Here is a 15766-nt window from a genome sequence, read left to right as displayed (position 1 = left end):
GTCAGTCCTGGATGGTCTTGTGCACTGGGTCAGTCCTGGATGGTCTTGTGCAGTGTGACCCCTGACCTCTCTTCTCACGCATCCCCCCACCTCAGACCATCTACGGTGCCATGCGGAACAGGACTCCCTGTGTCGTCCTGGAGGGGTCAGGGAGACTTGCGGACGTCGTCGCCCATGTGGCTGGTCTCCCCGTTACCAAGGTTACCCTGTCTGTCATCCACCAGCTAATGAAACGGTTCTTCGGACCGGAGTACGACTCCTTCACAGAGCTCGAGATCATAGAATGGACCAAGAAGGTAACACGTACACGGCCTCGTTAAACCAGCCTGATCTTGCTGAGCTCACGTTCTAGAAAACGTGAGCTCCAGCGGTCATTCTGGTTTCACAAGATTAGTAAATACGTGGAGCTTCTTGTTAATAAAGTCAATACTTTATACTGTAGCTGAGTTTCAGTCCTTTATTCCAGATTCAGGACATCATCAGGACGCCTCAGCTACTGACAGTGTTCCGTATGAGTGAAGACAACCATGGTGACGTTGATGTGGCTATCCTCCAGGCGCTGCTCAAAGGTAACTACCAGGATAACAGGTTCTTCTGCTGAGTACCTGAGTAACATTACTAATGCTGAGCACCTCATAATAACAGGTTCTTCTGCTGAGCACCTGAGTAACATTACTAATGCTGAGTACCTGAGTAACATTACTAATGCTGAGTACCTCAGAATAACAGGTTCTTCTGCTGAGTACCTGAGTAACATTACTAATGCTGAGTACCTCAGGATAACAGGTTCTTCTGCTGACCACCTGAGTAACATTACTAATGCTGAGCACCTCAGAATAACAGGTTCTTCTGCTGAGCACCTGAGTAACATTACTAATGCTGAGTACCTCAGGATAACAGGTTCTTCTGCTGAGCACCTGAGTAACATTACTAATGCTGAGTACCTGAGTAACATTACTAATGCTGAGCACCTGAGTAACATTACTAATGCTGAGTACCTGAGTAACATTACTAATGCTGAGTACCTGAGTAACATTACTACTAATGCTGAGTACCTGAGTAACATTACTACTAATGCTGAGTACCTGAGTAACATTACTGATGCTGAGTACCTCAGAATAACAGGTTCTTCTGCTGAGTACCTGAGTAACATTACTAATGCTGAGTACCTGAGTAACATTACTAATGCTGAGCACCTGAGTAACATTACTAATGCTGAGTACCTGAGTAACATTACTAATGCTGAGCACCTGAGTAACATTACTAATGCTGAGTACCTGAGTAACATTACTAATGCTGAGCACCTGAGTAACATTACTAATGCTGAGTACCTCCGAATAACAGGTTCTTCTGCTGAGCACCTGAGTAACATTACTAATGCTGAGTACCTGAGTAACATTACTAATGCTGAGCACCTGAGTAACATTACTAATGCTGAGTACCTGAGTAACATTACTAATGCTGAGTACCTCAGAATAACAGGTTCTTCTGCTGAGTACCTGAGTAACATTACTAATGCTGAGCACCTGAGTAACATTACTAATGCTGAGTACCTGAGTAACATTACTAATGCTGAGTACCCGAGTAACATTACTACTAATGCTGAGTACCTGAGTAACATTACTAATGCTGAGTACCTGAGTAACATTACTAATGCTGAGTACCTGAGTAACATTACTAATGCTGAGCACCTGAGTAACATTACTAATGCTGAGTACCTGAGTAACATTACTAATGCTGAGCACCTGAGTAACATTACTAATGCTGAGTACCTGAGTAAGTAACATTACTAATGCTGAGTACCTGAGTAACATTACTACTAATGCTGAGTACCTGAGTAACATTACTAATGCTGAGTACCTGAGTAAGTAACATTACTAATGCTGAGTACCTGAGTAACATTACTAATGCTGAGTACCTGAGTAACATTACTAATGCTAAGTACCTGAGTAACAGTACTAATGCTGAGTACCTGAGTAACATTACTACTAATGCTGAGTACCTGAGTAACATTACTAATGCTGAGTACCTGAGTAACATTACTAATGCTAAGTACCTGAGCAGCACATTGTCCGCTTGGTTTCCAGACAGTGTGTTAATGTTGAAACCTTACTCTTCTTGACACTTCCTGAAGTAGATGATTTGAGTTTAGCATGTCTCTCAGACTGAGACGTAAATAGTCTCATTGATTATCATCTAGAAGAATCTGAGAGCCTCGTCTGGACATTCTGATGCATGCTGCTGTCCCATATTACCAGGCTGTCCCATATTACCAGGCTGTCCCATATTACCAAGGTAATGCAGGCTGTCCCATATTACCAGGCTAATGCAGGCTGTCCCATATTACCAGGCTGTCCCATATTACCAGGCTAATGCAGGCTGTCCCATATTACCAGGCTGTCCCATATTACCAGGCTAATGCAGGCTGTCCCATATTACCAGGCTGTCCCATATTACCAGGCTGTCCCATATTACCAGGGTAATGCAGGCTGTCCCATATTACCAGACTGTCCCATATTACCAGGGTAATGCAGGCTGTCCCATATTACCAGACTGTCCCATATTACCAGGCTGTCCCATATTACCAGGCTGTCCCATATTACCAGGCTAATGCAGGCTGTCCCATATTACCAGGCTGTCCCATATTACCAGGCTAATGCAGGCTATCCCATATTACCAGGCTAATGCAGGCTGTCCCATATTACCAGGCTGTCCCATATTACCAGGCTGTCCCATATTACCAGGCTAATGCAGGCTGTCCCATATTACCAGGCTGTCCCATATTACCAGACTAATGCAGGCTGTCCCATATTACCAGGCTAATGCAGGCTGTCCCATATTACCAGGCTGTCCCATATTACCAGGCTGTCCCATATTACCAGGCTAATGCAGGCTGTCCCATATTACCAGGCTGTCCCATATTACCAGACTAATGCAGGCTGTCCCATATTACCAGGCTAATGCAGGCTGTCCCATATTACCAGGCTGTCCCATATTACCAGGCTAATGCAGGCTGTCCCATATTACCAGGCTGTCCCATATTACCAGGCTGTCCCATATTACCAGGCTAATGCAGGCTGTCCCATATTACCAGGCTGTCCCATATTACCAGGCTGTCCCATATTACCAGGCTGTCCCATATTACCAGGCTAATGCAGGCTGTCCCATATTACCAGGCTGTCCCATATTACCAGGCTGTCCCATATTCAGCTCTAAGCATGGGCATTACTGCTAAATGATGCAGAGTGAGTCACTTTATAAATTCCACATTGGAAGAATGGTTTCCATATCAATTTTTAAATGCATACGCAATCTGATCAGCAACTGGCTGCCTTTGTAGTAAAGGCCTAGAGGTTAGAGAAACACGCCGTTTTAATCCAGGTTTATTTATCTCTCTCTCTCTCTCTCTCTCTCTCCTCTTCCTCCCCTCCCAGCCAACAGGAGCAGTGAGTGTGTTGGGATGGAGCGCTGGGAGAGACAACTGGAGCTAGCCGTAGCCTGGAACAGAGTGGACATCGCTAAGACGGACATCTTCACTGAGGATAGCCAGTGGAAGGTAGGACCGGCGGAGGGGATTCCTTGTCTCATCACGCTCTGTTGAATCCTCATGGCGGACCAGACACCTGTGTAATGGCTGTCGTGAGAGAGAGTAGACCAAGGCGCAGCGGAGTTAGTGTTCATCATTGAATTTAATAACAGAAAGAACACAATATACAAAAACAAAACGAGAAAACCGAACAGCCAAAACAGTCCTGTCAGGTGCAAAACACTAAACAGAAACAATCCCCACGAAAACCCAAAGGAAAAACATGCTCCTTATGTGTGACTCCCCAATCAGCAACAACACTCTACAGCTGTGCCTGATTGGAAGCCACACACGGCCAAAATCAATGAAACAAACCAACATAGAAAAATGAACATAGAACGCCCACCCAATGTAAACACCCTGGCCTAACCAAAATAAAGAACAAAAAAAAAAACCTCTCTATGGCCGGGATGTTACAACCCGCAAGCTGGGTAGGTTAGTGAGGTGTTCGGTGTCCCCTCCAGCACATTGGTTCGGCTAACCTTCGGGCAGAGCAGTGTGTAAAAGAAGCAGTGAGGCTCTTCCAAGCCCTTTGGGGAGTCGCCGCAATGAGAGAAGGTCATAACTACACAATTGGATACCACGAAAGTGGGGCATAATTTGATCAAAAGAAGAAAAAAAACCCCATTAGATACACAGTTTTTATGCGAGTAAAGTCATAATGAATAAAATCACGACAGCTGTGATGGAAATAGGACGTTTCAGTACAATTGTATAAATGCTGACAGGTCATTAGGTCATTCGACATGGTGGGATCTCTTTGTGTCACTTAACCAACAATGCAGTTTTAAGAAAATACCCCCCCCCCCAAAAAAAGTAAGAGATAAGAATAACATATAATTAAAGAGCAGCAGTAAATAACAATAGTGGGGCTATATACAGGGTATTACGGTACAGAGTCAGTGTGGAGGCTATATACAGGGTATTATGGTACAGAGTCAATGTGGAGGCTATATACAGGGGGTACCGGTACAGAGTCAATGTGGAGGCTATATACAGGGGGTACTGGTACAGAGTCAATGTGGAGGCTATATACAGGGTATTATGGTACAGAGTCAATGTGGAGGCTATATACAGGGGGTACCGGTACAGAGTCAATGTGGAGGCTATATACAGGGGGTACCGGTACAGAGTCAATGTGGAGGCTATATACAGGGGGTACCGGTACAGAGTCAATGTGGAGGCTATATACAGGGTATTACGGTACAGAGTCAATGTGGAGACTATATACAAGGTGTTACGGTACAGAGTCAATGTGGAGGCTATATACAGGGGGTACCGGTACAGAGTCAATGTGCAGGCTATATACAGGGGGTACCGGTACAGAGTCAATGTGGAGGCTATATACAGGGGGTACTGGTACAGAGTCAATGTGGAGGCTATATACAGGGGGTACCGGTACAGAGTCAATGTGGAGGCTATATACAGGGTATTACGGTACAGAGTCAATGTGGAGGCTATATACAGGGTGTACCGGTACAGAGTCAATGTGGAGGCTATATACAGGGGGTACCGGTACAGAGTCAATGTGGAGGCTATATACAGGGGGTACCGGTACAGAGTCAATGTGGAGGCTATATACAGGGGGTACCGGTACAGAGTCAATGTGGAGGCTATATACAGGGGGTACCGGTACAGAGTCAATGTGGAGGCTATATACAGGGGGTACCGGTACAGAGTCAATGTGGAGGCTATATACGGGGCGTACCGGTACAGAGTCAATGTGGAGGCTATATACAGGGTGTTACGGTACAGAGTCAATGTGGAGGCTATATACAGGGGGTACCAGTACAGAGTTAATGTGGAGACTATATACAGGGGGTACCAGTACAGAGTTAATGTGGAGGCTATATACAGGGGGTACCGGTACAGAGTCAATGTGGAGGCTATATACAGGGGGTACCGGAACAGAGTCAATGTGGAGGCTATATACAGGGTGTACCGGTACAGAGTCAATGTGGAGGCTATATACAGGGGGTACCGGTACAGAGTCAATGTGGAGGCTATATACAGGGGGTACCGGTACAGAGTCAATGTGGAGGCTATATACAGGGGGTACCGGTACAGAGTCAATGTGGAGGCTATATACAGGGGTACCGGTACAGAGTCAATGTGGAGGCTATATACAGGGGGTACCGGTACAGAGTCAATGTGGAGGCTATATACAGGGTATTACGGTACAAGGTCAATGTTTATAGAAAAAAATTAATATTTTAAAAGGTAATTCCAAGATTCCAGTATTATTATCATATTGAAGAAATCCCTGTCCTCCTGTCCAGTCCAGTGACCTGCATCAGGCCATGTTCTCAGCCCTGGTGGGCCACAAACCCCAGTTTGTCCGGCTGCTCCTGGAGAACGGAGTGTGTCTGAGAGAGTTCCTGGGGGACCAGACCACTCTGTGTGACCTCTACACCCAACTGCCCACTTCCTGCTTCTTCCTGCGCCGCCTGGCCAAGCGCATCCAGCCCGAGAAGAGTCGACGGAGTCAGAACCTGAGTCCCCGGGGCGCCGCAGCGAGGACCATCTCTCTCAGTCACGTCTCGGATGAAATACGCCACCTACTGGGCAGTTTCACCCAGCCACTCTACCCCCTGCCTGGCCTGCACTCCACCAGGTACCCCAAGGAGGATGTCGCTGTCACAGTGAGTATCAGACAGCATCGCCATGGTCACAGAAGCAGTGGATCTGGTGTTGTGTCATAATATCGTGGTCAGTAGCTGCCAGCTAGAGATATATATACCTTATAGAGACTATATGACTCTGGTTTCTGTAGCTGCCAGCTAGATATATATATACTATATAGAAACTATATGTCTCTGGTTTCTGTAGCTGCCAGCTAGATATAGATATACCTTATAGAAACTATATGTCTCTGGTTTCTGTAGCTGCCAGCTAGATATACCTTATAGAGACTATATGACTCTGGTTTCTGTAGTTGCCAGCTAGATATAGATATACCTTATAGAGACTATATGACTCTGGTTTCTGTAGCTGCCAGCTAGATATACCTTATAGAGACTATATGACTCTGGTTTCTGTAGCTGCCAGCTAGATATACCTTATAGAGACTATATGTGACCCGATTCAGGAAACTAGGCGTATGTCGCAAGTCACGACTTCACAAGAGAGCCGTTTGAAATGTTTTATTTATTTTTCATCAAAATGCGTTTTTTGGCAGAAATGCCTTCTGGAACATGTGAACTTTCATGTGCCTTAATAATAACAAACTTGTATGCCATCTGTAAATAGGAATAACAGTGTTAAATTATGAGCCTAGTTGGTTTAGCCACAGAAAAGGCAACAACGTTCCCACTAGCCATGATTGGCTGAGATAATGAGTGGGCTGGTCATGCCGAGAGAAGAGTTCTGATTGGTCTGCCATATAGAAGGCTTCTGTCTATTTGAGCTGGTCAGTCTGTGTTGGTAATCCTGTCGAACGTGGCTTTTTAAAATGTGTAGTGGAGCTGCATAAGTGTTGCTCTCCACTTTCTGGAGGATCGAGTTTTGAAATCAGTGGAATTAGAGTATCAAATCAAAATCAAATAAAATGTATTTATATAGCCCTTCTTACATCAGCTGATATCTCAAAGTGCTGTACAGAAACACAGCCTAAAACCCCAAACAGCAAGCAATGCAGGTGTAGAAGCGCGGATGATAGTATGATAGCTAAAGAGATGGAGAAAACACCTGTCTCTGGATTACATCTTCAAACTAAGGACAACCGTGGCATGGCATTCCTGACAGGGAGACGCGTCCATCATGCATGATGATGATGTATACGGGTAAGATAGTCTAGCATTAGCTAGTTACATTTTCAGATATTACACGTTTATAATTTTGACAAAGTGGTTTCATTTCAAGCTAAAGCGTACTGTTAGCTAGCTAGCTAACGTTACCTGGCTGGCTCCCTAGCTAACATTAGCTGGCTGGCTCTCTAGCTAACATTACCTGGCTGGCTCCCTAGCTAACATTAGCTGGCTGGCTCCCTAGCTAACGTTACCTGGCTGGCTCCCTAGCTAACGTTAAGTGTATGATGTTATTATTAGTATCCCAGAACCGTTTGTTTTGCTAGTTAGAGAGCCTAATGTTAGCTAGCTAACATTGAATCTGGTTGGTTAGCTCCCACTGACCCACCGATCTGTTCTGTGCTAGCTGCCACCCAAAGAGCAGCTGGAGCTCCAGGCCTCGCCAGATCCAGACAGAGGACCAGGGAGAGATACAGGAAGGGGAGAGGAGACTTTCAGAGACCCAGGCGGAGACCTTTTCCTCTGGGCCATCCTGCAGAACAAGAAAGAGCTGGCTGAGATCGCCTGGGAGCAGGTAGGTTAGGAACCAGTGCAGGGCAGTCTAAATATAGAACTGACTGTCTGGTGTGGTTATCTAGTTATCCCAAAGTATTAATTCTGCAGTTAAAGCAAAATGCTTGAAACAGACTAAATAAGAATATATGATTAGAGAATGAAAAATAACATTATTACTCTTAACATGTTTGTTTGTTGTGTGCAGTCCCGGGACTGCATGTCTGCGGCTCTGGCCGCTAGTAAGATCCTGAAGAAGCTGGCTGAGGAAGGAGCGGAAGAGGAGGATGAGGCGGAGGAGATGAGAGAACTGGCCAAACATTATGAGAGACAAGCCATCGGTACAGTAGCCTACACACTAATACATGCTGTCCTTATTAACCATCGGTACAGTAGCCTACACACTAAGACATACTGTCCTTATTAACCATCGGTACAGTAGCCTACACACTAATACATGCTGTCCTTATTAACCATCGGTACAGTAGCCTACACACTAAGACATGCTGTCCTTATTAACCATCGGTACAGTAGCCTACACACTAATACATGCTGTCCTTATTAACCATCGGTACAGTAGCCTACACACTAATACATGCTGTCCTTATTAACCATCAGTACAGTAGCCTACACACTAATACATGCTGTCCTTATTAACCATCGGTACAGTAGCCTACACACTAAGACATACTGTCCTTATTAACCATCGGTACAGTAGCCTACACACTAAGACATACTGTCCTTATTAACCATCGGTACAGTAGCCTACACACTAAGACATACTGTCCTTATTAACCATCAGTACAGTAGCCTACACACTAAGACATACTGTCCTTATTAACCATCGGTACAGTAGCCTACACACTAATACATGCTGTCCTTATTAACCATCGGTACAGTAGCCTACACACTAAGACATGCTGTCCTTATTAATAACTCCATAAAGAAATAAAATGGTACCCATAACTTGATTCAAGGAATAGAAAAATAAACTAAGAGACAGGTCTATCCTTCTCGTGGTCCGAATCACACATATAACTATTAATTATAAACTTCTCAGAAATGATCAGTATTACAAATGAGCTTTAAATCAGTATTACAGATGAGCTTCAAATCATCATCCGATGTCTCTCAGTCTCTCAGCTTTGCAGTGAGGGTGATCAAACCACACTAGAAAGTCAGGACAGAGGTCAGAGGTCATTAAAACCCTTCAAATAAATGTTTCTTTCTCTATTTGACTAATTATTTACAAACAGTCAAACATTTCATACGTTCTGTATCCCAGGTTACAGTAAGTTTCTTCAGTACATTTTTTATCAAAACAATTCACATGTTCAATTAAAACTCAGAAAAAACGTCCATAAAACCCCTTAAATTATGCCCTTACCCAAAGAAATGTTTTGGGGGGCTCTATGCAACACCCTTAAACAATTCCCTTATTTAAGGGAAATGTATTCCTTAAGGTAAACTCTGAAGGGAAACTTAAGATGTTTTATGCAACCGGGCCCTGCACCTGAATATAAATTGTACCGGCACCAAAAATTAGTACTGACATCTATTTCAGTCCAAGTCAAGCACTGGAAATTAATGAGCAGACTTTGTTATTTTACAAATTAGTCTCCCATCTGTCAGTCCTGTTATCTTGTGGTGAGACTGAGTGACCAAGTCCTGTCTCTCTTAGGTGTGTTCAGTGAGTGTTCTTGTCCTGTCTGTCAGGTGTGTTCAGTGTGTGTTCAGTGTGTGTGTGTGTGTGTGTGTGTGTGTGTGTGTGTGTGTGTGTGTGTGTGTGTTGTCGTCTCAGGTGTGTTCAGTGAGTGCCACTGCTGTGATGAGGAGCGTGCCCAGAGGCTGCTAATCCGGGTCTCTTCATCCTGGGGTCAAACCACTTGTCTGAGGCTGGCTCTGGAGGCTGATGACAAGAGCTTTGTTGCTCACTCTGGGGTTCAGGTAGGTCAAAGGTCATTCTGGGGTTCAGGTAACTCCAGTTATATTATCACTACCCTTTTGAATTGTATTTAATTAATCACACTTCTGGCAAATATTTTCCTTACACTGCCTTTGTTCTTGTGAGATCTAGTGGAGTAGTAGTGGATTAAACTGTTTCTAAAGCAGGTGTTCCCTTATGTGTGTTGTGTAGCACTGTGTCTGTGATTGGTCCTGAGTCTTCCGTTCTGTCTCCCCCTAGGCTCTCCTGACCCAGATCTGGTCCTGAGTCATCTGTTCTGTCTCCCCCTAGCTCTCCTGATCCAGATCATGTCCTGAGTCATCTGTTCTGTCTCCCCCTAGCTCTCCTGATCCAGATCATGTCCCGAGTCTTCCGTTCTGTCTCCCCCTAGGCTCTCCTAATCCAGATCTGGTTCTGAGTCTTCCGTTCTGTTTCCCCCAGGCTCTCCTGACCCAGATCTGGTGTGGGGAGCTGGCGGCGGACAATCCTCTGTGGAGGGTGCTGCTATGTATGCTGTTCTTCCCTCTCATTTACACTGGCTTCCTGGGATTCAGGTAACTAACCTCTGATCCCTAACCTTGCCCCTAAGCCCTAACCTCTATCCCTGGCCCCTAACCCCTAACCCTGTCCCCTAACCCCAGCCCCTAACCCCTAACCCTGTCCCCTATCCCCAGCCCCTAACCCCTAACCCTGTCCCCTATCCCCAGCCCCTAACCCCAGCCCCTAACCCCTAACCCTGTCCCCTAACCCTGTCCCCTAACCCCAGCCCCTAACCCCTAACCCTGTCCCCTAACCCCAGCCCCTAACCCCGGCCCCTAACCCCTAACTCTGTCCCCTAACCCCGGCCTCTAACCCCTAACTCTGTCCCCTAACCCCTAACCCTGTCCCCTAACCCCAGCCCCTAATCCCTAACCCTGTCCCCTAACCCCGGCCTCTAAACCCTAACTCTGTCCCCTAACCCCTAACCCTGTCCCCTAACCCCAGCCTCTAACCCCTAACTCTGTCCCCTAACCCTTCTGTGAAGGGTGCTGCTCTGTACTGTTCTTCCTGCTCATCTACACTGGCTTCCTGGGATTCAAGTAGGTACTGCTGGCCACAGTTCTGTAACAATGTAGTGGTTTACCAGATATAGGAGGACAGAGTCTGGGTGAGGAGAGAGAATGTCGTAAAACCTCATGCTCACCACGTGGTGGCAGCAACACCCAATGGTAGAAGACTGAACTGCCATCTTGCTCACTCAGGGAAGTGAATCTAACTGGATGTATAATTGACTAAACATGTTCTGGGTCTGGATGAGTAATATCCTCTCTAATCCCCCAGGCGTGATGAGTCCATCCAGAGAGAGTCAGAGAGGAGCGCTGAGCTGCTCACCATGGAGTCATTAACAGGAAGCCAGGCCTGCACCAGGAGGAAGCCTCCTGTTCAGTGAGTCTGATTATACACTGAGAGTCTGTCCCAGATGGCCCCCTATTCCCTATGAAAGTAGACTGAGGGTGTGTCCCAGATGGCCCCCTATTCCCTATGAAAGTAGACTGAGGGTGTGTCCCAGATGGCCCCCTATTCCCTATGAAAGTAGACTGAGGGTGTGTCCCAGATGTCCCCCTATAAAAGTAGACTGAGAGTCTGTCCCAGATGGCCCCCTATTCCCTATGAAAGTAGACTGAGGGTGTGTCCCAGATGTCCCCCTATAAAAGTAGACTGAAGGTGTGTCCCAGATGGCCCCCTATTCCCTATAAAAGTAGACTGAGGGTGTGTCCCAGATGGCCCCCTATTCCCTATAAAAGTAGACTGAGAGTCTGTCCCAGATGGCCCCCTATTCCCTATAAAAGTAGACTGAGAGTCTGTCCCAGATGTCCCCCAATTCCCTATAAAAGTAGACTGAGAGTCTGTCCCAGATGTCCCCCTATTCCCTATAAAAGTAGACTGAGAGTCTGTCCCAGATGGCCCCCTATTCCCTATGAAAGTAGTGCACTAGAAGGACAAAGGGTGACATTTCTGATGCATTGATTTACATTCTGCAGCTATAAACACTTAGCTGACACCTCCCTCCTGACCTCTCACCCTTGCCGTCTGCCCCCTCAGTGACCTCCCTGCCAGGATCCATCTGGGTCTGAAGCCGTTGACAGTCTCCACCCGGCTGGTCAGCCTCTTCACCTCTCCTCAGGTAAACCCTTACCCGACCCCTCACCCTTGATCTCTGTTGACCTCTCCCCAGGGGAAGTTCTGCTGTTGTTTTTAACCCTTACCCGACCCCTCACCCTTGATCTCTGTTGACCTCTCCCCAGGGGAAGTTCTGCTGTTGTTTTTAACCCTTACCTGACCCCTCACCACTAACCTATGTTGATCTCTCCCCAGGTAAAGTTCAACTGTTGCTGTTAACCCTTACCTGACCCCTAACCTCTGTTGACCTCTCCCCATACAGGTGAAGTTCTACTGGAACATTTTGTCCTACTTCAGCTTCCTGCTGCTGTTCTCTGTGGTGCTGATGATCGACTTCCAGGCCACGCCCTCCTGGAGGGAGGGGCTTCTCTATGTCTGGCTCATCTCATTGGTCTGTGAGGAGGTCCGACAGGTGAGACACCTTGTCCTGTGCACACACACACACACACACACACACACACACACACACACACACATACACACACACATCCTATTCTACTTAAAGTCAAAATAGATTGGCCAAACGAGTATGACGTTAGAAGAGGCGGTGACCCGATCCTGTAGGTTCATGCTCTACAACATTCGCAGAGTACGACCCTGCCTCACACAGGAGGCGGCGCAGGTCCTAATCCAGGCACTTGTCATCTCCCGTCTGGATTACTGCAACTCGCTGTTGGCTGGGCTCCCTGCCTGTGCCATTAAACCCCTACAACTCATCCAGAACGCCGCAGCCCGTCTGGTGTTCAACCTTCCCAAGTTCTCTCACGTCACCCCGCTCCTCCGCTCTCTCCACTGGCTTCCAGTTGAAGCTCGCATCCGCTACAAGACCATGGTGCTTGCCTACGGAGCTGTGAGGGGAACGGCACCTCCGTACCTTCAGGCTCTGATCAGGCCCTACATCCAAACAAGGGCACTGCGTTCATCCACCTCTGGCCTGCTCGCCTCCCTACCTCTGAGGAAGCACAGTTCCCGCTCAGCCCAGTCAAAACTGTTCGCTGCTCTGGCACCCCAATGGTGGAACAAGCTCCCTCACGACGCCAGGACAGCGGAGTCAATCACCACCTTCCGGAGACACCTGAAACCCCACCTCTTTAAGGAATACCTAGGATAGGATAAAGTAATCCTTCTAACCCCCCCCCCCCCTCCCCTAAAAGATTTAGATGCACTATTGTAAAGTGGTTGTTCCACTGGATATTATAAGGTGAATGCACCAATCTGTAAGTCGCTCTGGATAAGAGCGTCTGCTAAATGACTTAAATGTAAATGTAAGATGGATGTGTCTACAGTATTAACTATGTGTGTGTTTTTGCCCTCAGCTGTTCCATGACCCAGATGGGTTTGGGTTCCGTAAGAAGGCTGATATGTACATTAATGACATGTGGAACATTCTAGACTTTCTGTCCATCCTGCTGTTCATCATCGGCCTGGCCTTCAGGTGAGCTGCCTCCTCTTCCTCATTTTCTTCTTCCTCTCACGCTCGCTAGCGTTAAAGATAGACTCCGCTGTAGGGAACGCTAGTTAGCGTTAAATATGGACTCTGCTGTAGGGAACGCTAGTTAGCGTTAAAGATAGACTCTGCTGTAGGGAACGCTAGCTAACGTTAAAGATGGACTCCGCTGTAGGGAACGCCAGTTAGCGTTAAATATGGACTCTGCTGTAGGGAACGCTAGCTAGCGTTAAATATGGACTCCGCTGTAGGGAACGCTAGCTAGCGTTAAAGATGGACTCCGCTGTAGGGAACGCTAGTTAGCGTTAAATATGGACTCTGCTGTAGGGAACGCTAGTTAGCGTTAAATATGGACTCCGCTGTAGGGAACGCTAGCTAACGTTAAAGATGGACTCCGCTGTAGGGAACGCTAGTTAGCGTTAAAGATAGACTCTGCTGTAGGGAATGCCAGTTAGCGTTAAATATGGACTCCGCTGTAGGGAACGCTAGCTAACGTTAAAGATGGACTCCGCTGTAGGGAACGCTAGTTAGCGTTAAAGATAGACTCTGCTGTAGGGAACGCCAGTTAGCGTTAAATATGGACTCTGCTGTAGGGAACGCTAGCTAACGTTAAAGATGGACTCCGCTGTAGGGAACGCTAGTTAGCGTTAAAGATGGCTACCTGGACTGCGCTGTGGGGAACGCTAGTTAGCGTTAAAGATGGACTCCGCTGTAGGGAACGCTAGTTAGCGTTAAAGATAGACTCCGCTGTAGGGAACGCTAGTTAGCGTTAAAGATAGACTCCGCTGTAGGGAACGCTAGTTAGCGTTAAAGATAGACTCCGCTGTAGGGAACGCTAGTTAGCGTTAAAGCTGGACTGCGCTGTGGGGAAACAGCTTCATATGCTGTAGTTCGCGCAGTAGAAATGTAACACAGCAAATGGCCGTGGCAGTTTCACCATTAATGATTCCAGCGTTAATGTTTTTTATCCGGCCGTGCAAATACTGCCCCCTATCCCCAACAGGTTAATGTCTATCACGAGAGATGATCTCATACGATCTACTGTATATTTCACTTGCAGACTGACCACCAGGCTGTTCTACGCAGGGAAGGTCATCCTGTGTATCGACTTCATCATCTTCTGTCTTCGTCTCATGGCCATCTTCATCATCAGTAAAACTCTGGGCCCCAAGATCATCATCGTCAGGAGAATGGTAAGAGGGTGGATTGATACAGATTAACTTCATGTTATTGTGTCTAGACTATTGTGAGCCACTTAACTGTAGTCGTGTAAAAATGTCGAATATCAACAAACTACGTTAGGCTTTATAAAGCTAACACAAGTTATGTGAATATATGAAATGGTTCATAATGCATTGAAATGAATAAACTAGCTTGCGAGTCTCAGCATCACTACTCTTTACTTCAATTACACACGTTCTAAGATACTTTATGTCATTATTACAAAAAGTCTACAGTGTCTATCAACTAAATAAGATGTACTTGTTTATACATGTTTTTAAGAATAATTTCACAAAGTGAAAACTATCTGCATCTAACACAAAGGAGGCTTGTTTACAAGTTCTCCAAGTAGCAGAGAATTCACTGCCCTTTCAAATAGTTACCACAGCCACAAAGTCAAAATCAGCTATTCCTTAAAAATTCATGAAAACCAAAAAAAGAGCTTTTTGTTCTTAGTTTAAGGCTACGGCATAAGGTTAGCAGGGGGGTTTTTGTGGGGGGGGTTTTAGTATTTTTTTGTTGTATTTTTTTTCTTCTGAAATTAAACAGGGAGTCACATTAAGATTAAAAACTATTTTACAAGAGAGCTCTGTACACATTACAATAAAAACGGAATATTAAAACAACATACACATGGATAAAACAATAACATTATGCACAATAACAAAATAATTAATAATATAAAATAAACATTTAATAAAAGCAATTAAATTAAACTACATAGAGGTCCTCAATCAAGCATTTAAACTGCCTGAGAGACACCAGCACATCTAACTGCAGTGAACTCTGCAGATTGTTCCATAAATTTGGGTCAAAAAAACAAAACACCGATTTTCCCAAATCTGTGGAGACTGGAGGGATCTCTAGTGTTATCCATTCCTGTGAACGGGTTTGGTAATTTAGGATTCTTATCTTAATCAATGATGTTACATATAGAGGGAGTTTCTGTCAGGTTGCTTTGTAAATAAATAAAAGAAAGCTCTCTTCTTACAGACAGAAAGGTCCATCCCACATTTATATACAGACTACAATGATGAGTCCTAAAATTGTCCCCTGTGATAAAACGTAATGCTGAATGGTAGACTGCGTCAAAGGGTTTTAGGTTGCTG

General features: G+C 45.8%; 1 protein-coding gene across 1 annotated transcript in view; it reads left to right on the top strand.

Annotated features, from left to right (window-relative positions):
• The window catches only part of trpm2 (transient receptor potential cation channel, subfamily M, member 2), a 72365-nt gene that overhangs the window by 29787 nt on the left and 26812 nt on the right, over nucleotides 1-15766 (top strand). The window contains exons 7-19 of the mRNA XM_045704947.1: nucleotides 96-296; nucleotides 467-569; nucleotides 3435-3556; nucleotides 5866-6228; nucleotides 7739-7906; nucleotides 8093-8225; nucleotides 9686-9831; nucleotides 10271-10383; nucleotides 11150-11254; nucleotides 11912-11993; nucleotides 12252-12401; nucleotides 13306-13424; nucleotides 14497-14629. Coding sequence (XP_045560903.1) covers nucleotides 96-296; nucleotides 467-569; nucleotides 3435-3556; nucleotides 5866-6228; nucleotides 7739-7906; nucleotides 8093-8225; nucleotides 9686-9831; nucleotides 10271-10383; nucleotides 11150-11254; nucleotides 11912-11993; nucleotides 12252-12401; nucleotides 13306-13424; nucleotides 14497-14629 — 1938 coding nt within the window. The remainder of the gene's footprint in view (nucleotides 1-95; nucleotides 297-466; nucleotides 570-3434; nucleotides 3557-5865; nucleotides 6229-7738; nucleotides 7907-8092; nucleotides 8226-9685; nucleotides 9832-10270; nucleotides 10384-11149; nucleotides 11255-11911; nucleotides 11994-12251; nucleotides 12402-13305; nucleotides 13425-14496; nucleotides 14630-15766) is intronic.

Source organism: Salmo salar, chromosome ssa21 (assembly GCF_905237065.1).
Source record: "Salmo salar chromosome ssa21, Ssal_v3.1, whole genome shotgun sequence".
NCBI classification, from domain to species: domain Eukaryota; kingdom Metazoa; phylum Chordata; class Actinopteri; order Salmoniformes; family Salmonidae; genus Salmo; species Salmo salar.
The sequence above is the reverse complement of the archived record's forward strand: the minus strand, read 5'-3'. Positions and strand labels throughout refer to the sequence as shown.